The 23,758-nt window shown below is 40.1% G+C and overlaps 1 protein-coding gene across 1 annotated transcript; it reads right to left on the bottom strand.

Annotated features, from left to right (window-relative positions):
* Positions 1-2,905: 2,905 nt before the first annotated feature.
* Positions 2,906-15,360, bottom strand: GPR143 (G protein-coupled receptor 143). The gene is made up of 8 exons (XM_041416548.1): positions 15,117-15,360; positions 13,302-13,411; positions 10,299-10,393; positions 8,999-9,091; positions 8,408-8,517; positions 7,022-7,130; positions 4,661-4,778; positions 2,906-3,205 (listed from the first exon to the last, which is right to left on the bottom strand). The coding sequence occupies exons 1-8, from the start codon at positions 15,358-15,360 to the stop codon at positions 2,906-2,908; spliced, it is 1,179 nt and encodes a 392-aa protein (XP_041272482.1).
* Positions 15,361-23,758: the final 8,398 nt, after the last annotated feature.

The raw sequence follows: 23,758 nt of genomic DNA on the forward strand, positions 1-23,758 counted from the left end.
AAGAGCTGGCACTTGTTAACCCAAGCCATGTTTGAAAACAAATGTGCAGGCCAGAGACAAGCACTTCCTGCACTCACCTCATGACAACTAAGCAGATACAAATCATCATCAGAATGAAAGCTAGGATGTGTTTCTGTGTGCTGGTAAGCACAAGGGTCTCTCAGCAGTGGGTGGCACACTTCAGAAGGCAGTGGAGGTGTTGGTGTCAGAGCTGGGCTGTGCAGGATGTGGTGTGTGCAGTTTGCCCTTGCTGACCCTTGGAGGACACGGTTCCCTAAACATGAAGATGGCTGTGGTGGCCTGTGGCTGCTCCCTCACATGCATGCAGCAAGCACATGGAGTGGGGACAGTCAGGAGATGGACCTCAAAAATATATTCCTGGTGGGAAGGGAGGGGCATCTGCTGCAATCCTTGAAGAAGGCAATGCTTTGCCTGATTTGTTGAATAGTGAAGCAAGAACAAGGTTTGTGTAAGGTGAAATCAAATGTGGCCATGGTTACACATGAGTAGAATCAATTATCATCCAATTGTAAGCTGCGAAGGAATGCCTCCTCTGCATCCACTGGAGGCTGGGAACAGCAGATAAGGAGGCTCTCCTCACACATACTTCTTTAATAAGTCAAAATCCACTGTCAGGGTGCTCTGGAATGCCCCACACCAATTTCTAGATACACCAAAATTAGGTCAGTTTTCTTTCTTAGGCTGTCAGATGAGTCCTAATTTTTCCTGATGACATCCCATAGATAACTGACACACAGACACACCATACTCACCCCAATAACAGCCTTGAAAGAACAAGAAAAGGAGAGGAGCAAAGCCTGGCCCTTGCAGAAAGCTGTCCCAGAACAGGAGTGTTCCAGTGCCAGCAGCCACCTGGCCCTGCTCAGGGCTGCTCACAGCTTTGGGGGGCCAGGACTGGGGCATCCCATCTCTCCCTGTCCCACACAAATGCCCTGGAGCAGAGAAGGGAGGGAGGGATTAGTCATTCAGTTCTCTCGCAGGGCCTCTTGCTACAGCCTGTCACCTCCCAAGTGCTTTCATGCCACATAATTATTCCAGTGAAGGCAGAGAGTGTTTATTTTGGTTTAAGGTTTTGCAGCTTGGTCCACGCCACAGAATATGAAAAGGTTTACTAACAAATCCACCTCCACCTTTTTCCTGCTCTTTTGACCCCAGTTGTGATAAGTATTGCACTGAAAAATTGTCTCTGTTTCAAAAGGCTCAATATAATCAGCTCATAAATGTGCTGTCTCTTCATACTTTGGTAGGTAACAAATGACTGTGATTAAAAGAAAGGATCTGGGGATCTGCCAGTAGTTCTGACAAGGAGAGCAGCAATAAAAAGCCATAAAGCCACAAAGGTTTCCAAAGGGCACAATGTTAAAGACTTGCTACAAAACAAGCACAGCTCTGTAATGATCTGCCTAAATGGTTGTCCAATCATTGTTTAACACCTTTGTATCAAACAATTAGCTCAAGAATCTCATTTATTTTAATTAGGCAATCAACATTTTTCAGTATTGTTTCTGCTGATCCTGAATTTTTAACCTTCCCGAGACCTCCCTGAGTAACCCAAGAAGTTATTAAGCCTCATGTTATTTTTGCATTAACCTTTCAGCTGCCTTTAATTTTTATTATGATTTTTAAATTTTTTTTATTTACAATAGCTGAAACTGAGCTGAGTTGGAAACGAAATGTGGAAACAGCCAAGAAAGTTCAGCCAAAGTGGATGTGAGCACGATTTAAAGCCCAGACCTGGTCCCATGCTGAAGAAGAGGAGGGCAATTACTTGGGCTAAAGGGGCTTCCACCATGCCATCAGTCAAACTGTGCAGACAAATCAGATTTTTGGTATGAAGTCAAAAGCTTAGGGTAGACATGATCATTGTTTCTTAACTTTCAACCAATCTGGTTAATTGTTTGGATGTAGGTACCTCGGGCACTGCACAAAAAGAGGTGTATCTGAGAAGATAAGGAAAATGGATTTAATGTCTCTTCATTCAGCACCTGAACGTATAAAACAGAGAACTCCTCAGAGAAGGGATTATTGATTCTACTTGCTCTGGTTTATGATGAGCACTCATAGAGTGGAAGTGTTTTATGTAAATATTGTCTCTTAGTGCACCTGCCCCAGCAGCCACTGTCCTGTTAGGTAAGTACACATAAAGACCAGACTGAATCCATACTAAAAAATAGTTTGAGGGTTTATTTTTTCTTGGACCTGGCATGAACTGGAATCTTTGCTCTGAAGTGTTTGTGGAGCCTGTGCTGGGCTCATTTTTTTTTTTAAATAAAGCCTTTCAGCTCCCTAGATAAAACCACACCAAAAATTCACATACACAAGCTAAAAGAAGATTATGTCAGTGAGAGTCAACACAAACAGGAAATATTTGTGCTGAAGTCAGACTCTGCTGTCACTAATGCTTTACCAGACTGCAAAGACTGGAAATGATGGTGCCTCAGAAACCCTAGGGCTGTAATTCTGGGTGAGCAATTTTATGCTGAGCAAGACAGGCAAGGCAACACATTTAAAAACCCGACATATGAATAGTCCATTTATTAAAACAAAAGACTCTTCTACCATAAGGAGGTTACAAGAGAGATTAAAAGAAAATGAACAAAATTTAATCATAAGTAACAAATATCATTGCAGATATATACTCCTGCTGAAAAAGGTTCAAGCCTTTATACCTGTTTACATCTCTCAGAAGGCAAATGAAGACATTGACCACATCTCTCTGTCTCACACGTTCTCTCACACAAGCTACAGGAAATGACATCAAGCCACTGAGCACAAACCCAATTCCAGAGTACGCAATGATTCACACATTGACGTGGTTTTGTGAGTATTGACAATATGAAAAGTTAGATCCAGGAAAAGTTAGATCCAGCTCTGCACATAGAAACTACCAGCCCTGGTAGATGGGAGAGCTTCTGGTTAGTCTTTCGTCACTGCTGGTGTTACCTTCAGACAACATGCTTATGGCCTCGTCGGTCTGCTGGCTGTCGGTTGTTGAGATCTTCTTGGAATCATGGATGTTGCTTTGGTAGTTCACTGGTGAGGGATAGGCATTTTCCCCCACAGTTGATGAGGACATAGATTCCCAGGGTATTTCTCTTTTTCGCCATTTCAGGTCCACTCTCCATCCTGTCCAGCCATAGAAAGCTAATGTGAAGAGAAAGCCCTGCATGGGATTAAGAACCCCCTAGGAAAGAGAAGTGCAACAGGAGTTACACCACCAAGGAAGGCTTCATCCTCAGCTCTAGCAGAATGATTTGTATGTATTAAAAACTTCCCTTTCACTGAATGATTGCTGACTTTAAAATACGCTACATGCACTCAAATAAAAATTTAGCCATCGCAGACACAAACAAATAAGAGAAAAGTACCATGACCTGTTTTCCAAAATGCTGAGGCCATAACAGTAAGCAGTAAGCATGAAATGATTTTCTAGCATGAAGTTTAGCCAGTCAATCCTTTGGTGTGTTTTTAACTTTCCCCACAACCTCTGGACTATTTTATTCACAAAAGCATGTATATTTTTCATTACAAGCCAAGTCAAATATATGAGAGGAGACACTAGCATAGACAGTGAAGCTTTTCCTGCCTTTAAAAATAGCAGGAATTGATCTGTCTGAAATTGCTTTAGATTCTTGAGCCAGTGAAAATGTCCATCAAAGTGGGATGGAAAAATGGGGAGAGGCACTGAAAAAGAAAATCCCAAGTGATCGTCAAAAAATTTGTTTCTGTTTCCAGTGCCGTGAGAGGCTTAACAAATTAATGGCTTTAGGTGCTTCTATTTTTCTCATAGGAAAAGAAGGAAAGTATTTTTATAGCCATTTTAAAGCAGAGGTCAGTCCCCAGACTTGACCTCTTGCTCTCCAGGTGAGCAAGAGCAAGGTCCCTGTCACATGAGTGTGTTCACTCCTTGTCACAGGAGGAGAAGGAGGTTGTATCACATCAGTTGCATCACTTAATCCTTCAATACCAAACTGCTCAAATGCTTAATTGCACAGATCATGCTCAGGCCTTCCATCTATTTAACAACTCCAGAATGAATTCTCTAGGAAAATGAACCTGCACTGTCACCTCTGAAAAATCCCTTGTCAAATATTCTAATTGGAGAAAGAGGCTACAGTAAGAGACCAGCATCTCACAGCTATTTTTTGGTGCCTTGTGTGAACGACTTTTCTCCTATTTGTTCCCAAATAATGATCCAAATTTCATTACATAAGATGCAATCATTCTTTATAATAATAAAAAAACCTCCCACCCTAGTTACAAACGGAAAATTTCCTTGAAATGCCCATTTAATTGGGAAACCTTAAGGAATTGTGAGCTAAAACTTTGCAGCTTGCATTATGACAGAGTTTAGCAAGGTGAGTCTAGAAGTCATTCCAGTTATCTGTTGTGGATCTTGAAATGGGAGTGATCTCTCACCGAGACAGAGAATGCATACTCCAGTAGTTGGCCTCTAGGACATTTTTGGCAAATTTTACATGTGAAAAGCCCTCCCACTGACTGCTCATTCCTTTCTCTTTCTTCTGTTTTTCTTCCTTGATTTTCAGAGTGTTTATATCCCTCAAAAACCCCACACAATCCAGAACTGTTGTTCCAGAACAGTGATTTCTAAGCCCAAGTGATGTCGCCGCTGACCCACCATTATAATCCAGGTGATCAGTGCAGCACTTCTGATGTTTTTCAGGGGCATTTCGTTGATATCTGGCTGCATTTCAAGGTAGAACAAAAGGGTCTCGTTGATGATATTGGATGACCAGCTATGGCAGGAGCAAAGAAGAACAGGTCAGTCACATATGGATGTGCAGGTAAAATATGCTTTACCTTAATTATAGAAATTAAAATCGCTCTAAGGACAACAAGATTTTTTAAATTATAGACTCATTAAGGGTAGAAAAGAACTCTAGGATGATCAAGTCCAAGATGGTTGGATTTCTTGTTAAATCTCAATCTGAAGGAACCCATAGGTCTACGAGATCACAATCAAGAACTGGACCTACTTACTCTCCCAGGCCTAGACAAAATATAAATCAATATAAGAAAAAAGAAAATCTGATAATTTTAACTTGCTGCAGAACAGTAAATTGCAGAATAAAATTGAGATGAGAAGGAAGTGTGATCCATAATGGGGATATCATACATGCTGACTTCTTTTTCTTGTGCCTTAGAAGAGTTGTGCTCACAGAAAAGGAACTCAAATATATGCATGTGTTGTTGCAAAAGGCTGCAGGATTTCCAGCTGGAGTTAGAATTTCAGGGTTAGATTAAAGACTTCCAGAATGTCCATTAGAAAACACAAAAAAGCAACACAAAAGTTGGCTTTTAAATCCTTTAAAGTGTTAACAATTATTTTGAATAAGGGTAATATCTGTTTCCAAATAAGGATGAGTATAATCAAGCCTCTTTCATTGAAAGAAACTGATTATGTTCTACACTAAATAGAGATTATAGCAAATGGCTGTAAGTTCCTATGACATCTAAACAGTGAGAGGAGCATTTCTTTATAGTTGCACTGCAGATGCAGAAAAGAAGCCATCAGCTTTCACGTCATACTTTCTAAGGGGTTTTATATTTGTCCTCTACACAATTATATCTTTATGACAATGTAAAACCTCCTGCTCTCCCCTCCTAAATCTGTAGGCATCTCTTCTATCCTATTTTGCCCCAACCTGCTGTCTTTGACTAAAGCATTCCATATTTGACTTCTGGGATGGAAGGAAATCTTCCCTATGCTTCTGAGATGAGACTGCCTCAGTCTTTCCCTCCAGTAACCTTTGAGAAAAGTTTTACACTCCAGAGCTTATGTTTTATTAGAGCAAAATCCTAAACCAGAGCTGTGATTTTATTTTTTATTAGGAAAGTCCAGGATGAGACAGAATGGAAATAAACAAATGTCCCCACAATGTCCATGGGAAATTGGCCTTTCCTTTCATGCTTTTTCCCAGATAATCAAGCTGGCCACCATCCCTTAGGTTGCAGTGCACTTCTGTGGTGCCTCTGGACTCTTTCGTTCCACAGCCCTGGGAGCTTGGCTGAATCTCTGCTCCTTATTATTTCAGCAATTTCCAGGAAGCCATGCTGCAGGATCCCTCATTGCTGCCTCTCACTCCCTCCTCTGCTGGCTACCCCACCCTTCACATTGGAAACTTCGCTTCCAAGCCAAGAAGACTGTTATTCCCCCAAAAAAGACTATCATTTCCTTTCAGAGCACTCCAGTAGACAGCAGCCAAGAGAAGATAAAAGAGGCAGCCTTTCTCCCTGCCCAGCCTGTTAAAGCAATGTAACATGCATTAATACACCTGTGTGTAAAGAAGTTAAGTGGGATGTAGAGACTGCTGAGTTTGGCCTTCTCATTTCACCACTCCACTTCTTGTTGTCCCATTCTTCTCCTCCCTATCTCTTTTCTATCCTATGCCAAAGTGCTATTTTCATGGGAAAAGACAAATTTTTTTTAAAAAATTAAATAATAAGAAATTTCGCACACAATCATATGGAGTTTTCTTTTCTGGCATTTCCTTATTTTCCAGTCAATATCTACATGTTTTTCAGACACTTGAAAACTGCAGAGCACAGAGGTGGCTGCATTGTATGGTCATGGTCAGAGCCATGAAGCCAGACTTAGAAGCATTTTTATTGTAGGTCCTCAGTGATGTGCTGGGTGCCAGGAGGCTCTGAGAAATGTTGATTACAGAAAGCCATCAGCCCACAGAGCCGGGAGCTGCTCTACCAGACAGCTTCAGTCGATGCCCAACCTATTGGGAATTTTTTGCTGTTGTTTCTGTTGCTTTTGCTTTTCTGTTGGTTAGACATTTTATCATTTCCTCACAGCCTTGTGAGTGATTCAGCTCCTTTGTGAACTAGTTTAGAACTGCTTCTTCCTTAGATACCTTCCCTTCCAAGCAAAAAGACAAACAAATGAAGCAACCCGTCAGTCTATATTCCTGTCCCTGACTCTCTCCCTCTGGGAAAAAGGCACTTTAAAACAAAATAATGCATCTCTTACCAAATAACAAATACCAGCATAATTTTGAAGAAGCGCATCTGGATCTCTGTCCCCAGGCGTCTTTCGTTCTCTGTGTAAATTCCTTGTCTCCCTTTCAGTAAGGAGGCAACTGAAAAGTATACAATAGTGTTCATTAATATATGCACATCTTGTTAGTTTAGGCACAAAAATCCAGAAGGTAGAGGCCTGAAAGAGGGAACAAAGGAATGGATAGATTTGTCTCCAGCAGCTGTTCAGAAGCTGGAAGGACCATTTTCAAGGAATCTCACATATAGCCTAATACTTAGAAAAATAATTACACACATCTGGATTCCTAAAATGAAAGATATTCCACTATTTGTTTTTCTCTCAATCCCACTGAAAATATTAAATAGTATGATCAACTATTATAATTCTATTTCATAACAAAAGGTAGCATGTACCTTCTATATAATGTGTGATATAATTATATGCTTATAATTATCATGTGATGTTTGAATAGAATCTTCCATCCTATTATGCACATTGTTTTTCATTGTGTCATTGATACAGCATTAGCTACATCTCTAAAACATGGAAGATGGATTGTCAGCAAAAAAAGTTATGCCACATACTGTTCAGATATCACAAGGAATACAAAAATGCAAACACAAATATACAAAAAGCAACTTTTTATGGGAATGATTTCTTAAAAGGACAGCTGCTTCTTTGAAAATGAATATGGCTGAGGGACAGAGAATGAATGGGATAAAGATTGAACTAAGAATACTGGATTTTCTCCAGCTTTTTTATATAATCAATGTGTAGCTTAATTCAGGTACTGCAAACATCTAGCAATGATCATATTACATGCAAAGAATGCATTGAGTCAGACTTTTTTTCAGTGTCACTTCTTCTAAGCACTGAATAATAAATTGAACTGGAACATCAAGACCCCATCTGAGTTGTGTATAATTCCCATCTGTTTCATAATCTCAGAAGTGACAAAATTCTGATCACATTTTATTACATTTTTTGCTCTAGGGCTGCCAAGAAGTTAAATCAACTCTCAGATCTCACCAGCTAGAATAAATTACATTCTAAAGTCGAGGTTGGTACCAAAACTCCAGTAGAGTTAAGCATCCAGGGTACATTGCCTCAAAAGCTTTAAATCAAGTAAAATGGAAACGTCTGCCCACCTGCAGTTAGAGGTTAATCGCAGAAGAGCTCCTGTATCACCAGAACTTTTCTCTAAGGCAAATTCCCATCAAAATGGTGTCTTCACTTCCACAGGCAACTGCTTCCCACCCTTTGCTGTATCTTTATGATTTAACAAGGAGCTGTCACACATCACTGAGTACAAAGCTTTCTACAGTACTGTTTTGCTAAATAACACAGACTGATTGATGCTGGCCATTAGGAACATACCTGCTGATACTGTCCTCCTAAACAGGATTGGGTTGGCCACAAGCACTAGCAGGAGTGGGGCATAGGTTGTGATGTAATGTGGGATTGCATGTTCCAAGCCATTTTCACAGCTGAGAAGAAATCATTAAAAGATTATGCATTTTTTTTCCCGTCACTATTCTGGCTAGTCTATCTATGTCACCTTTAGCTTAAAAAGAAAAAAATAAAAATGAATGAAGCAAACAGATGAAAAAATTTCACTTATGGACCTTTACTATCAGTTCACATGGGACATAAAGTTGATTTTAAGCATGCACTTTCTGTGGATTTTTCTCAAATTGAAACAAAAGCTAAAACCAGGAATGGGAGAAGGGTGGCTCATAGAAGCTGTTTCACAGCATGCCCAAGTGCATGGATTGCCTGGATATTTCTCCAGGGTCCCCTGAAGTCCAGGCTGGTATTTTGAGCATAATCACTGAAAATGATCAGTGGGACATCCTTGGCAAAGACCAAAATTCTCAACTTTTGAATGTCTGTCTCTAAAGCTGACCAAAAGACATTCAAATGAGCAGAGAGTGCCACGATTTCAGTCTGTTTCCAGAGCCTGCTTACCTGGACAGAGAGGGGTAGTAAAGCAGAGCAATCCCCTCCACACAGAGCATCACTGCAAGGCCCCACGTCATCATGTGGTACAGCACAATGGTACTGCAAGCACCAAACACCACAGGCACAATTAAAGATATCCAACATTGCGCTTCCCACATGGCAAGGTAAAAATGGGACCCTCACTGAAAAAGAGCTTTACAGACAGGAAATTGTGCATAATAACACATTAAACTAAGGGGAAAGCAGGTGGGTGAGGCAGTCCTTCAGAAAAAGAATGAGCCAAAGCAGTTATTCAGGATTGCACATGGAAGCCCTGTCTCCTCCAGCCTGTAGGGTGGAGGGGAAAGGACTTCTTCCCTACCCTTATTGTTGAGAAGGAACCTCTGCATCTTTTATTTCTCCTGCAGACGGCAAATTAACAGATTAAAATTTAAGAATGGAGATGAACAGTCAAATAAACCATCCTTTTGTGATTTGTAGAAAATGATGTTTAACTTTCAGAGCTGGATACTGCTCCAGTCTTAGGGAGATTCAGAACCATGTTTGTAGAAAGTCTTTTGGTGTTTACTCTGATCTCATAATCAAGGCCAAATACACATTATTTTTTTTTTGCTAACAGGGATGGGGGAAGGAGGAAGGTGCCAGCTGTTTGCCTAGAACTATGAGACTTTAGACTGTTGGGGATAAACCTGATTTTGTAAAGTTAACTCAAAAAGCCTCATGTTGGTTACACCTGCAGAAGAGCCATATCCTTAGTATGTGACTGCTCTACAGAGTCACGTAATTCCACTTTTATCAACAGCAACTGAAGGTTATTTTGCTCTTCTAACAACCAACTTAGAAACATTCTTTTCTCTTTTCTTTTCTTTTCTTTCCTTTTCTTTTCTTTCCTTTTCTTTCCTTTTCATGGAATTAACTATATGAAATTAACTGTATGAAGTTCAGCACTTTCCCCCTCCAAATTTTCATTTTCAGTATAACATTAATTTTTTGCTGCAAGAATCCATTTCAGACACAGGGTAGGGACAAAAATAGTCATCTCATTGCCATCAAGTTTATAGACTACAATTTGCTCCATATTTTTCCAAAGGTTAAATTAATTCAGTTACATTTAAATTGAAGTTGGACATAAATCAGTATGTGAGCATTGCCCTGGCAATTTAAGCACTTAGAACACCACTGATCCCAATCATTACCTGGTAGCTATATGAGCATCAGATGGTTGTACACGACTCACTTATAGCTGCAAACAGAGACAGACAATGTTGGGGGGAAAAAAACAAATTCAGAGCTTTAACTCTGGTACCTCAGTCCAGCTGATCTTCTCACCACCAAGTAAGAATCAACAGCATAGCAAAACAACCACCAGAAGCCAGCACTATATAGCAGCTGGATCCACATCTAGAGGGGAAAGAAGTGCCAAATATGACAGCTGCTTCTGCAGTACCACTGGGGCAGGGAAGGGACTAAAACCCTTGTCCTTCTGATTTGTTCTTTAAATGTGTATATATTACAGATGACATTATGAAGTACGAAATCTTACTCAAAGTCACAGGAACAGCATTGTTGTAGCCTATGGGTCAAGTAAATTGAACAGCATTTGCTTTCACAGCTTATTTTCTGATTTAGAAAACCTGTCATTTACCTCTCTGTTCCTAACCTGCATGTGGTAAGTGAAGCCCAAAGAAATTTATAGTGAGGATGTTTCAATTTTAGATTAAAATTGCAGTTGTTTCTCAGTAGCTGAGGCGTAAAAATATAACTGAGGTCAGTCATAACCACAGTGTGCCTGTGCATTTGTGGGTTCTGCATGTGATGGGTGTTTTCTCCATGCACAAGATGGTTATCAAGAAAAAAATCTCATTAATGAGAAAATCACTCACACTCTGGAAGAATACACCTACTGAACTCCCTGAGTGATTTCTTCAATAAAAATCCAAAGCAAACAGGTTCAAGTCAAGCCAAATTCCACAGCATTCTTGAGTTGACCCCATGCATTTTTCCCATGAGCTTATATAGGAAAAGTGACCTTTCTTTGCTGCTGTATATAAATTCCACATTTCTTCCCCATAGGAGCTAGCTCTTTGTAATAGTCTGGGAGTGTTTTAATATTCATGCTATCTTCCCTCCAAGCTGTCTTTCAGTTCTTATCTGAATATCCTTTATCACAGCTCCATAGTAGCATCGTTTTACATCTGGAAATCAACATACTTGTTACTGAGCCAAACGCTGGTGAATAGAGATCTAGCACTCCTTCCTCCAAAAGGCAAATCAAGCTGGGAAATATTTCCTTTCACCATGGGTGTAGACCCTACCTCTAGTAATTTGTGACATTAATTATTCAGTATTTAATTCAAACATCATGACAATTTCCTAGCGCACAGGAGGCAGAAAATAAAATCCCAGTCTTCCTTCTAATGCACTTTACCTATAGCACTCAGTATGTAACTTCATCATCACATTTACATATTTGCTGCAGTTGGAAAATGCACAATTTACTACCCATAAACATACATATACAAAAATAAACTGCAGTGTCTTTTCAGAAAATCCAACACTGACAAAACTGCCTCCAAAAATAATATAAATCAGATACACTTAGATGCTAAATCTTCATATGATATCTTACTTTTTAGCTTGCTGCAGTGCCTGAAAGGGTAGCCCTCTGCAAACCATTGAAGGGAGATGTCTAAAAGTTTCACTATTTGGAGTTTGTATAGGTTTGTGGTTAAGAGAAATAAAACAATAGTACTAAAAGAAAAATAAAATAGAATCGGAAACATTTTATTAACTCACATGAGAATACATTAGGGGAAATGAGTGGAAGAAGGGTTATTTTTCATTCCAATATAGTTGAATCTAAATTTAAAATGACTCAAATTACAGCATTTTCCTGGAGCATAAGTAAGGGAAAATAAAAATTGCGGTAGACCGCTATGCTGCTCACCATCTAACCTGAAATTCAAATGAAAAACAAACAGTCTGCATAGAATACCCTGTCATGTTTAAAAATACATTTTTATGTGTTATGGGTCAGAAAGTGAAACATGAGGAGGAATGGGTTTTGAGCAGCACATTCTTGCTGCACGATATTGAGATTGTTTGTTCTTTCTCAATGAAAAAAACAACAGCATTTGCATCTCATAAGCAAAACTTAAAGACGTGAAATAGAATTGACTTTTGATAGATGCATACAATTTATATTTGTGTCCATGGCACAAAACTATCCTCTTTGAAGCTGTTTTTATATAGGCATATAAAGCACCGTGAGTTCAATTTGGCACAGATTGCTTTGTTTTAAAACTACTGGAGCTGAATAGTTTTCTTTACATGCAACCTATCCCCTTCTACATTGTAAACTTTGAATTGCAAAGCTAATACTGCTGTTGCTCATGCATTAATTCATTGGAGATCCCACATTCCTGTTGCATCTGGGTAAAGTGATGATCTGTCTTACTTGTCATTGGCAATGTTTTAGTAAAAATTGTGACCTTTATTCTTTTACAGTAAGCTCAAATTCTATTTCCCAGTGTTTTGATTATAAAATTTGTAACTGAGTTTCAATGTGTACTTTTGGAATGCATTTACATTTTCTTATTATTGCATTTTAACCCAGAAGATACTTTATTATACTTGGCCAGACGCAGTCATTGAGATGCAGCTCAGCAATCTGAGCTGAAATCCCACATGGCAGGGACAGACCTTCTGCCAGCAGATTTGTGGCTATGAGTACATTTCTCCTGTTGTCCCTCTGTGTCTAAAACACACACTCTCATGCCACAAAAGCTAATTTGAGCTACCCAAGTTGCTGGTTTCGGGAGGTCCTTGCTGCACCACACGGGCTGCAGTTTCTGACAGAGAAGATGGACAGATAACCTCGCGCTGCCAGTGCAACGGAGCCGCTGGGGCACTCGTGGTGCTGTGCCTGCACAAACCCAATCAATGCTTCACAGCCCTTTTGGGGCTGCTTATATCCTTTTGGCTCCACATCCCTGAATGTGGTGTACTCCACTCCCCTGGCACTCCTGTGAGGAGTGAACACGGCAGAATTCATGGGATCAGTCTGAGCCAGCTGCCCTACATCCCTCCCCACCGTACAGCACCAGCTGTACCTGCCTGCCCTGACCCAGGCTCGCAGAGGGAGGCATGAATGCACTTGCAGGGGTGTGGCAGAGGCTGAAACTGTCATATTCAGGCTCTGACTCACAGCCACATTTCCTTTTGGATACAGCAGTTTTCCTTTCAGATTCCCCCTGTGGAAAGACTCTTAATTGGAGCAGAAGAAAGGGGGGATGATCTCGGTACCTACCGCGCTCCCCACACAGAAAGTGGAAGGCCACACGTCAGTCCCATTCACCACAGAAATGTTAGCTATGAAGCCTGGGAAGCCCAGCCATACGCTTGACCTGAAGATCAGACCTAAAGAAAAAAAATGTATTAATGCTTTGAATCTGCTGGTGTGATTTGAGTCACATGCTTTTCCCTGGCCACATATTTCACATCGCAGCCCAGATTTTGTGCGTCTGCAGGAAGGCGACGGCTGCAGAGGAGCACAGCAGGGACAACTGTGCTATTTAAATGTCAGTGTGATCATTCAGGGAAAGTAGCCCCAAGAGTTGGAAGCTGCTGGGACTTCAAACATTACATAGATTAAGATCTCACTTAGAGATGCTGTCACATGCTTCCATAACATAAACTGGGTAGCATTTAAGAGATTGACATGAAGCACTAAATAACTGTTTACCAGCATATATTCGTACACTAATATTTGCTTCTCTATAAAATCCCCCATTGCAGAAAAGGAGTTGTTTTTCACTTTTCTCTGCCTTCATTTTATAAGCAGCCCTTTTCCTCTGTCACAGGACTGAGCGAAAGCAGCACTTCTGAACTAGGTAACAGCAATGCTCTTTTTAAGAATGAACTTAAAGTTTGTTAGTGAAGTTTTCTGGGTTTGCTTGAAATAAAGCACCAACAGGAAACTGAACAAAATGACCAGGTTTCCCACCAAGAATGAACTGTTTTCCACCCACCGAAGTGAGTCTAATACAAAAACAACAATGGATAGCTAGTTTGAGTTTGCCAGTGAAAGAGGAAGGGAGAAAAATAACTTTGTCTATTGTTGGCTTCATCTGACTGAAAGGACCTTTTCCAGGTGCATGCACATATGTATTTTCCATATCTCCTTCTTTACTTCCTTTATAATATTTGGTTTAGTATTGGTACTTATTAGATACTGCGGGAGAATCTGGCTGGATGGGACGGGGAAGAGAAATGAAACTCAAAGACACACAGACACACAGATACACAGACTCACACACAGCCCCCACCAGTGAGACAAAACAGCACTACTTCTATTATTATTTCTAATGTGTTTGTAGAAACAAACTTGGCCTCTATTTTCATAGCACAAGTAATGACAATTTATGCCAAATTTGACAGTAAATGACTGATGGGAAAAATTACCAAATGACTGATGGGACAGCTCAAGACATATTAGTTTCATTTTGATTCATGCATTCTGTTTTGGTCTCCACTGGTTTATTCCTCCAGACTATCCACCAGGGTCTGGGCAACCTGCTGGTTGTCCTTGATAAGGTAGCTTTACTCACATTTCAAAAGCCTGTGTCCAGCATGATCTGTGTGCAGCTGCAAGTCAAACCCATTTTCTGTCAATGCGATGTGCCCAGAGATGTAGCTGACACATGAGCAAGAGGCACACTTGGGCCAGAAGGATTTGAGGGCATAGAGGACAATGGTTTTCAAATGCCATCCTATGGATTGGCTAAAAGTTTGATGCCAGATTTATTTTCCAATGTGCTGCCTCACCTCCACTTTTACGCCTTACTCTGAGAAGTAGCTGCCATTCTAGATTTTAATTTGTTTTAAAGCAGAGATTCTAGCTTAGATTTGTCAAGAGCTTTCACTTCCACAGTATAACTATTAAACAAGAACCTTCTCCCCAAAGACCCATAATTTCCTGATCTCACTTAGTCCAAATCTTCCTGTGAACACAAACAGCATGCTTCCTTCAGAAATCTCTGCTGTCCACTCACCAGCTTCTGAGGTCTGTGGTACCTCAGAGCAAAAGAACCTGTTACAACAAGGACATCAAGCTGGCACTTACCTAAGCCTCCAAGGATGTCACAAATGGAGATAAGGAGAAGGATGGTGGAGGAGGACGAGGCTTTGGGCATCTTGCGTGGGCTCTGTCCCTTCTTTGGCAGGAGCTGCAGGATGGTCAGTAGCAGGCTGATGGAGGCACTGCCAATGCAGACTCCACAGAAGACTTGAGGCTGGAAGTTCATCACCAGCTGTGTGGCTGCATCCCGGTTTGGGCAGCAGTAGGTTTCTAACCTTGGAGAAGCCATGACTGGTGGAGGGACCCCACAAGCAGAGGAAAATGCTGTTGCTTCCCCAGCATTCACTTTTTCTTCACCCTCCCCATTAGTCCTCGGTGGTGAGAATCACGCGACTGACGGATCATGTGCTGCTGCTGCTGCTGCTGCTGCTGCTGCTGGAAGTAAATCCCCTAGAGCTGCCTTTCTCAGCCTCTCTAGCAAGGAGATCAGATCAGAACAAGAAACCAGTGTAATCTGAAACATGCCCCATGCTCGCTCAGAGCCATTGGCAACAGTTCACTCACATATTTCTGCTTGCACAGTATGTGATACAGGAAGACTTAAACTCGTCAGAGCATTGAAGATGGTTTAAAATAAATAAGGATGCAGATACCAAAGTGGAAGCATTACATTTAAATTGTGTTTCTCTTTAGCCCCATCCTACACAGTACCCTTTAATTACCTCAAATTAATTGGAAAGATGAGTCCAGACACAAGCAGTCCCAGTCTTTACAGGGAAGAGCAGGAATGTAAATCCACACCCAAATCTCACTTTTAGTGATCCAACCCTCCCATCTCTCTGTAAATAAAATTAGAAACATGATACCCTATCACTGTAGAAAGAGATTACACTTGGGAAGAAAATATTAACCTCATCCTATTTAAATTGCAAGCACAAAAAAAAAAAAAATCCTCTCTTTAGTCAGTACTGCCTGCATTAGATCAGCTTGACAAGGAAAATTCCAGGACTTAGGATTTCTCAATAACATATCTCTCAGTCTCTCTCTCTCTCTCTCTCTTTTTTTTTTTTTTTAATTTGGTAAAACCTTAATATGAAAACAGGAACTTGACCTGCAATATTTGTTTTTCCTTTATAAGCTTGACAATATCTTTTATGACAGGGTCCTGCTAGATACAACAGCAAATAAATACTATCATAAACACAAAAAGTAATTCTTCCCTTTAAACTAAGTCTCAGACTCCCTGTATCAGCCCTCACCCTTCCAGAAAATTTGTTTATAGGGACATATTCAGGAAATACAGGAGGGAACATTGCCAAAAGACTCAAAGTCAACAGCACATTAAATAACACAGTCATGGATTTTATAATTAGTCCCTACAAGAACAAATGACCGAACCTTTTTTTCCCCCTGCAATGATCTAGCTTATTTTTTTGGCAAAAATTTTGAGGGGCTGCTGAATGACAGTGGAATGTTTTGTGTGTAGTGTTTATGAACAGTGAGTTTGCCCTCAGCAGGGAAACCAGCTGCAGACCTGGGTGAAATGGTGCCTGCTGCATACATTAGCCAAGAGACCTCATACACGATCCCAGCAAAAGAACAAACTCCACCAAGCTCATCAGCCTGCTGGTGGGGGCTGAGCAGCCTCCCAGTGCTGGACAGTGGTGGCAGGGCTGTGGTGGCAGGGCTGAAGGTGCAGCTGGAGGCCAAGCTGCCAAGGCCTGCTGTGTGCCCACCCATCCACCCATCCTGCTGCCAGGGACTCCCGGGCTCTGCTTGAGCGCTGGCGCTCGAAGAGCCGGTGTCAGCCTGCAAAGCCAGACTCCTCCACATGGATGGCCATGCATCAGCAAGGTGTTCGGACTCCTGCTGCAGTCAGCTGAGGTCTTAGGCACCCAAGCTTATGGTCTAGAATTTGTCCAGAGACCTGTTCAGATCTTTTGAAAATAAATGCACAGGGTGAGCTGAGGAGGCTCCAGTGACCATGATGTGAATTTAGGCATACACATCATCAAAGACTCAAACACAGGCAGCTGAGCTGCATGTTTTGCCAGTGTTTTTGCTGCTTTCCAGCATAAAGAGATTTCCCTGCTCCTTGGATGAGGACAGGTGAGTGACCTAGATGTTGCAATCCCACAGTTTGTTGCTACCATGTATACAAAACCATACTGGTGACAGCAAGGTTGCAAAATCAGATTGCACTGCTCCAGAAATATAAATTCATGCTGAGGTTGTCAATAGAAGGCTCTGTCATCAGTACAAGTCTGGGACTCATCAGACTTTATTCCACTCCTGCTAGAGCAGTGGTGCATGGAGTTGCCACATTTCTGTCAAGATACTGCATTGAAACCTACTTGCCTACTAAAAAACTAAGGAATTACAATCCACTGAGACAGATTATTAGTAAAAATTAAGCCATCATATGCTACATATACAGCTCAAAGACACATAAATAAAAAAAAATGTTTTCTCTGATTTGAAGGAAAATTTATATTGCTTGGCTTATACTTAGAAGAGCAAAACTTTGAAATATTAGAGAGAAACTGTTTAATAGAAGACTTTCATTCCTACTATCAGTCTCTAAAATTGGTCCCTTCACTATTTCTGTAGCCATTTTCTTTCTTTCAAAAATTTGAAAAGCATGTCAAGTCATTGTCCTGCTTGTTTGTTCTAGCTTACAGATAGGAATGTTTTGTGTATTTTGCTTTTTCTGCTTATTATTTGTTTTCATTGATTTTGATCATGATATTCTACTCTGCCTGTGTGATTTACCATTTTATTACTATAACTTTTCTCTCCCTTTTTTTCAGCCACTTTGAAACTGCTTTCATTCCTCAATTGTACTCCCATACTCTGGAGATTAATTTTTTATACATCCCTTCTTTTCTTGCCACAGTTTTGTCAGCTGTGCCCCCTCCTTTTAGTGCTTTACTCCTCTGAGTGGAGCACTGGTTTTTAACCTCTTCTTCTGGGTTCCTTCCCTCCTGTAATTTCTCAGGATTTGATTTCATAGTTTCTTCAGAGGGAGTATGTGGTTTTTATTGGAAGCAAAGCACATGACCTGTAGCATACCTAATGCAAAAAGTAGAATTAAGTGACCCATGAATGAACTGATACTTACCATGGTAGAAGAAGAGGTGTCTAAAATGTGCCAACATTTGTGGCTGAGTGGGAGATGCATCTACCAAATTAATGAGCCATGCAACACCTCAGCTGGTAAGAGCTAGCTAGTCTCTGGTTCTCATTGCTGGGCTCAAAGTATAGAGAGTTAGAACAGTCAAAGAAATTCAAAGCTGTTTTGGCAGTCTTATACTCAGTCTTATACTTAATTTGGCTTCTTGTGATTATGAAAATAAGAGGATAAAAGCTGGGGACAAATGCAAAGGAAGCAGAAAAGTAGGGAAAGAAACAAGAGAAGAATTATTTTGTCTTGTTAAGGACATTTATTTAGTATTCTACAAAACTTACATCATTCTACAGTCCTAATTCCCTACTCTCTGAAGTTATTGACACAATTCCCACTTCTGCCAGTGAATGAGAAAGACAGACACAGTATGTCTCATTTCTGCACCAAGACAGGATCTCAACTAAGCAAATGATGTAGCTTGGAGACAACCATTAGCACACATACAAGAAACACTAAAAAAACCCTCTTGGCATTGTAAATAGTAATCAATCACACTCACAGCATAAGTACAACATTGCACAACACTGCACAACACTGCATAACATTGAAAATTCCAGTCATGATTTTGGACATTGGCAACAGTGTGCTTAAGGATGAGAACAATACTGTGTTCCTTTGGAAACAGCTGTGTGCTCAATACTTTTAGAAATACCTACTCACTCTCTTCTTGGACCCAGAACACAATGTCTCATCCCAGTCCATGACCATCTTTAAGATGAAACACTGGCTTGCCTGCTTCTAAGGGAAAGCAATAGATTTACAAAAATATGACAGGCATGCACTTCTGTTGTTAAGGAGCGTGGGTATGGCTTATGTTTGCGTGTGCAGCTGCACATACTTTAATCACTGTTTTAATTAAGTCTGGGACTACAGCACTGGTTTACAAAGGAAAAGGAAATTTGTGCATATAGAGACAGAGAATAGTTTGGCTTCATTTACGTGTACGGTTCAATGCATCACTGCCTGACAGGTCTCAGTGAAGATCTTAGCTACCTCACAAATGTAAATGCTATACTTTGTCAAAGTTCAGGATCTCATAGTCAGGTTTTTTTATACATTACCTGGCATAACATTTCCCAAACGGAAGAAAGCTAGGTCTGTCTTCAAGCTCAATGGATGCAGTTATGGTCTCTCCAACAGGTCCTGCAAAAGGTTCCTTAAACAATCTTCCACATGCTTTAACAACTTTGTTTATTTTATCTACCCAGACCTCCTGCAATTAGATTTAATTTGGAAAAAACTGTGAGATATGCTCGTCCCATAATTAGCTGTACTAGTTTTTAAAAGGTAATTTTAAACCCTTAACTTAATGCATAACTGAGATGAATGGAGAAATTCACACTCCATTCTTGCTATTTCTAGTTTTCTGTAAAATTAGGGATCTTGGAACAATAGTGATATGCAAGGTGCAACACCTTATAACAGATTATAACAGCTATTGACTCCATTAAAAACTACTGAAAGAAAAACAGAGGCATTGCTTTCCTTCCCTCTGTCTTTTAAATATAATTATAGAATTACAAAATAGTCATTTACTTTTAAGGATAGTGCATATTGATTTCAAAGGCTGACATAAATGTATCTCATTTGCATAAAGGTAATAATATTTGAGTTCTTTTTGTTTTCTCAAATAATAAAAACACAAATATATTAAATGAGTGTGTACTTGAGCATCTAAATAACTGTGTGTATTTGACTGATGTAATCAAGTTACTTGTATTTTATTGATTTACTATATACTTTCTCCAGGGAAATATAATCTTACCTGGCTTTTGTGAAGAAACATATGCAAATTAGTTTTTTAAACTGTGCCTCTAATGTATTTAAATTAGTAAACAAGATTTATACAGATGAAGTACAAAATAACTGAGTAGATAAATGTATCCAGAAAACTGAAGAAAATTACTTTTGCTTATCGATCAGAAGAAAAAGAATCCCCAATTCTCTATGACAATGCTGAGAATATTAGTCTTTGAACTTGCATTGAGATGGATTTTTGTGGCCAGCCTCAAAATTTCTCAACAAATTCCACCCTTAGTCATTGTCATCGTTACACTATTTCACAGAACAAAAAGATACCCCAGTTTCAGCATGTGTAATAAAGAGACCTCCTCCCACACCTATGTACACTACAAGACATAGTTTGAATAGGAACTGATTGATGAAGAAGACTGTGAAAAGAAAGAATATTATCTCTCACATACTGTGATACTGAAATTTGGATAGTAATGTTTGTAGGCATGTAACCCAACCTACAAAAGTTGAATGTCTATCCTGTCCCCAGTGTCTTCCAAAGGAAGAATAATTTCTCTCGGGAGAAATTATGTAGGACACTTGTATCCTTGATACAATTGCTAGATGGTTAGGTCTTGTTAGATTACATCTCCCACCACCCAGTAGTTATATTTTCAATGCCCATTAGCACAAAATACTTCTCTCATAAAACATGTGTCCTCAGACCAGTCTATGTAGTCTAATCAAAATATACTTCAGCACTAACTTCACCGCTCTTACAGTGCAAGGACTCTCCAAGGCTCTATTAAATTGATAAAAATCTCAGTGTACCATAGCCAATTAGATGGTCTTGTTGGACACTGTAAGCAAGTGTAACTGAAGGGAATTCAGACAAAATGTACAGTTCAGGTCCAGACCACAGACACCAGTCAATGTTCCTCTTGGAAACCCCATGAGCATCACTGGGTTTTTTAACTCTGCAGTGGTTGCATGGCCAGCAGTCAGACCTGCAGCATCCTGGGAATGGGTGAAGGAAAGTTGCAACCTTCAACTCCACAAATTGTTGTTTTGAAGTCTCTGAAATGAGCAAATAGTTAAAAAACACAGCTTAGCTTGCTCAGAGAATCCAGAGGAAACGCAGTAATAGCAGCAGAAACATTGTAGTGCAGAAAGGATTTGTGATCCACTCTTTTGACTTCTCTGCTCTTCAGGATTAAAGACCACGACTTCATTGTCAGAGGTGGACTCCACAGTCCAGGGTGGAAAAAGTAATGAGCATCCAATGTAGTTTACTGGATAGTTTACATTTAGGTGAGCAATATGGCTGCACTATACTTTTATATTACAGCTTGGCTACATCAGCTATTTCTATTAGTCAACTTCCTGTGAGCACAACTCCAAGAAATTGCTTGGTCCTAAAACAGCTCCAGAAATCAGAATTCTGAGGGTAATCCTCTGTGTATTAAAGGTACACAAATTCAAACCTACAAAAGAAATTAAATCTTGAGGTTCTAACAGGATCTACGTTAAAACAGAAGATGGACAATAACCCCCCAACCCAAAGCTGTTTCCTCAGGACTTTATTAACAATGCTCCATTGCCATGAATCTGCTTTACACAAAATTTGGGCTAAGGAAACAGTACCTTCCACAGCCTCATCCTTTCTAAGCCAAACATGAGCCAGGGAAAGCTAATCTGAATGTTGCACTTTTTCTCATGTGTATGACTTGAAAGGACTCCCTCAAATATCAACTGCTAACAGTTCTGTTAGCAGAACTGAGAGGAGACCACACCTATACCTTTAGCAAAAAGGGGCATAGCAGCCTTTGAGGAGGTGGCATGCACAGAAAGAACATCTGCCCCCTGGACTCCTGGGCATGCCCAATTCATTTTAATGTCACCACATTCATGCAATATCCTGCATCTGCCACTGCTGGACCACAGTCTCTTGAGCACACCTGGTGCTTTAGGGCAAACTCCTATGGCACTGCAGCAAAAAAACCCCATGTACTTCATGCCTTATGCATGCATAGGATGTAGAACCTCTCACAAGGTTCTACATCCTATGACCTTCCCTGGACATGGTTCATGCTCTGTGTAATCAAGCTGAGGGTAGAAAGGTCAGTTGCAATGCAGAAACTGTGTCTGTTTATAGAAAGCACCGAGAAATTTATTTATATATGGCTGATAGGCAGAAAAAGGTCTGTTTGCGACTAGCTAGCAAATGAAGACAAAGTCCAAGTGAAAAATACCAGATTACAAGGCTTTTGTCTGCTCTCATGCATACTCCAGCTTCTTGCTATTTATCTTACCTTTTAAAACCTTCAGACCATTTTCTGCACAAAGAGCATTTTAAACCCTCCCTTTGCATTTTCCATGACAATCTTGGCTCCATTGACCATCTTAATCAAGTACAGAATTCAGATATAACATGCTGTGATATCAGAGTTTAAAAGCATTAAAGACTCCTGTTAGCCTCTGAGACTATCCCTCATGTATTTAAAATGGGTCAGTGTTTTATGGTGCATAAGAGTAAGTGGCACAGCACAGTTTGTACAGAGAATGCTATCATGTAACAAGTGCTATCAAAGAAGATGGACCATGAAAAGCACTCCCTAATGTACCATGATCAGAAACTCGGCAGCAAGAATAAATATTACAAATGATGCTTCACTGAACTGATGAAACTTCATGAAGCAAAAAAAAATTTCCCAGGTTAATGAAGCTGCAATGCACATACATATGATCAAATGTAGCTATATAGTGTATATATGCATATGCTGCTGGACTCTCTTCCACAACTAGAAAAGCATGGCATCCTTAGGGCCTCACAGTAATGGTCCCTGGCCCATATTATCTCCCAAACTGTGTCCATGTGCTGCCTAGTCAGCCTGCTGACAATGAAAGAGTATGGACTGCCATGTACCAGTATTTCAACCTCTGTGCTCTCACTCTGCTCTTTGGTTTCTCTGTGAAGTGGTACTCAGAGATGTAATACAATTTGATTAAGGGCCATAATGTAAGAACTGGAAAAGGAACAGATACACTGATACCAGAGGGACTATGGCCCAAGGCAGGACTTAACATGTGCCTGAACTCGACTACAAGCTGAAAACTACTTCTCCAGGGAAAACTGGTTACCTATTCACCTCCTCTTGCCAGGTGTATGTTATCTTCTGACTCTGCAACCAAATGAGGAGTAGCCCTTTTCTTTGATTTTCAATCTTTTTATCATGCAGTGTTGTGAAGATTATAAATCCTTAAAAAAGCTACAGATTATAGGAGTCTGTGTTGGACTCATCTCCATTTTCTTGTCTACAGGTCAAATAGGTCTCAAGATCTGAGTCAAGAATATTATCCATAGCAAATTGTTATATTTTTTTCTCTTGGCCATTCACAACCTCAGTTCTCATCCTTCTCCCACAGTTCATGTTGTCACCCTCAGAAAATTGCTCTGAGGTACAAAGCTTATGTGCTGTGAGAATAAGAGAGAATTGAACAAAGTTTGAATCAATATCATCATGGGAGACAGAAATATGTGAGGATCATCTAAACTGGTATTCTTGCATGAATTTCAGCTTTATAGAAAGCTTTAGATAAAGAACACAGATTTTATTTTAATTGTAAAGAAATAAAGAGTTCATCAAGTATTTGAGTTATATATATCTGAAAGGTTGAGAACTTCTAAGGTTTTCTCCAGTACTAATTATGTGCTGATGAAGCCTTACTCGCAATACAGGAGAAACAAGACACACTTGGGAAAGGT

This window comes from Onychostruthus taczanowskii, unplaced genomic scaffold (genome assembly GCF_017590055.1).
Source record: "Onychostruthus taczanowskii isolate IOZ18803 unplaced genomic scaffold, ASM1759005v1 scaffold52, whole genome shotgun sequence".
Classification (NCBI taxonomy): Eukaryota; Metazoa; Chordata; class Aves; order Passeriformes; family Passeridae; genus Onychostruthus; species Onychostruthus taczanowskii.

Excerpts from the sequence above, each read along its gene's own strand:
- GPR143 (XM_041416548.1), bottom strand. The coding sequence starts at position 15,360 with ATGGCTTCTCCAAGGTTAGAAACCTACTGCTGCCCAAACCGGGATGCA. Across the intron at positions 13,412-15,116 it reads TGACATCCTTGGAGGCTTAG|GTCTGATCTTCAGGTCAAGC; the intron begins GTAAGTGCCAGC and ends TTTTTTCTTTAG. Across the intron at positions 9,092-10,298 it reads AGAAGATCAGCTGGACTGAG|TACCATTGTGCTGTACCACA; the intron begins GTACCAGAGTTA and ends TGGTGCTTGCAG.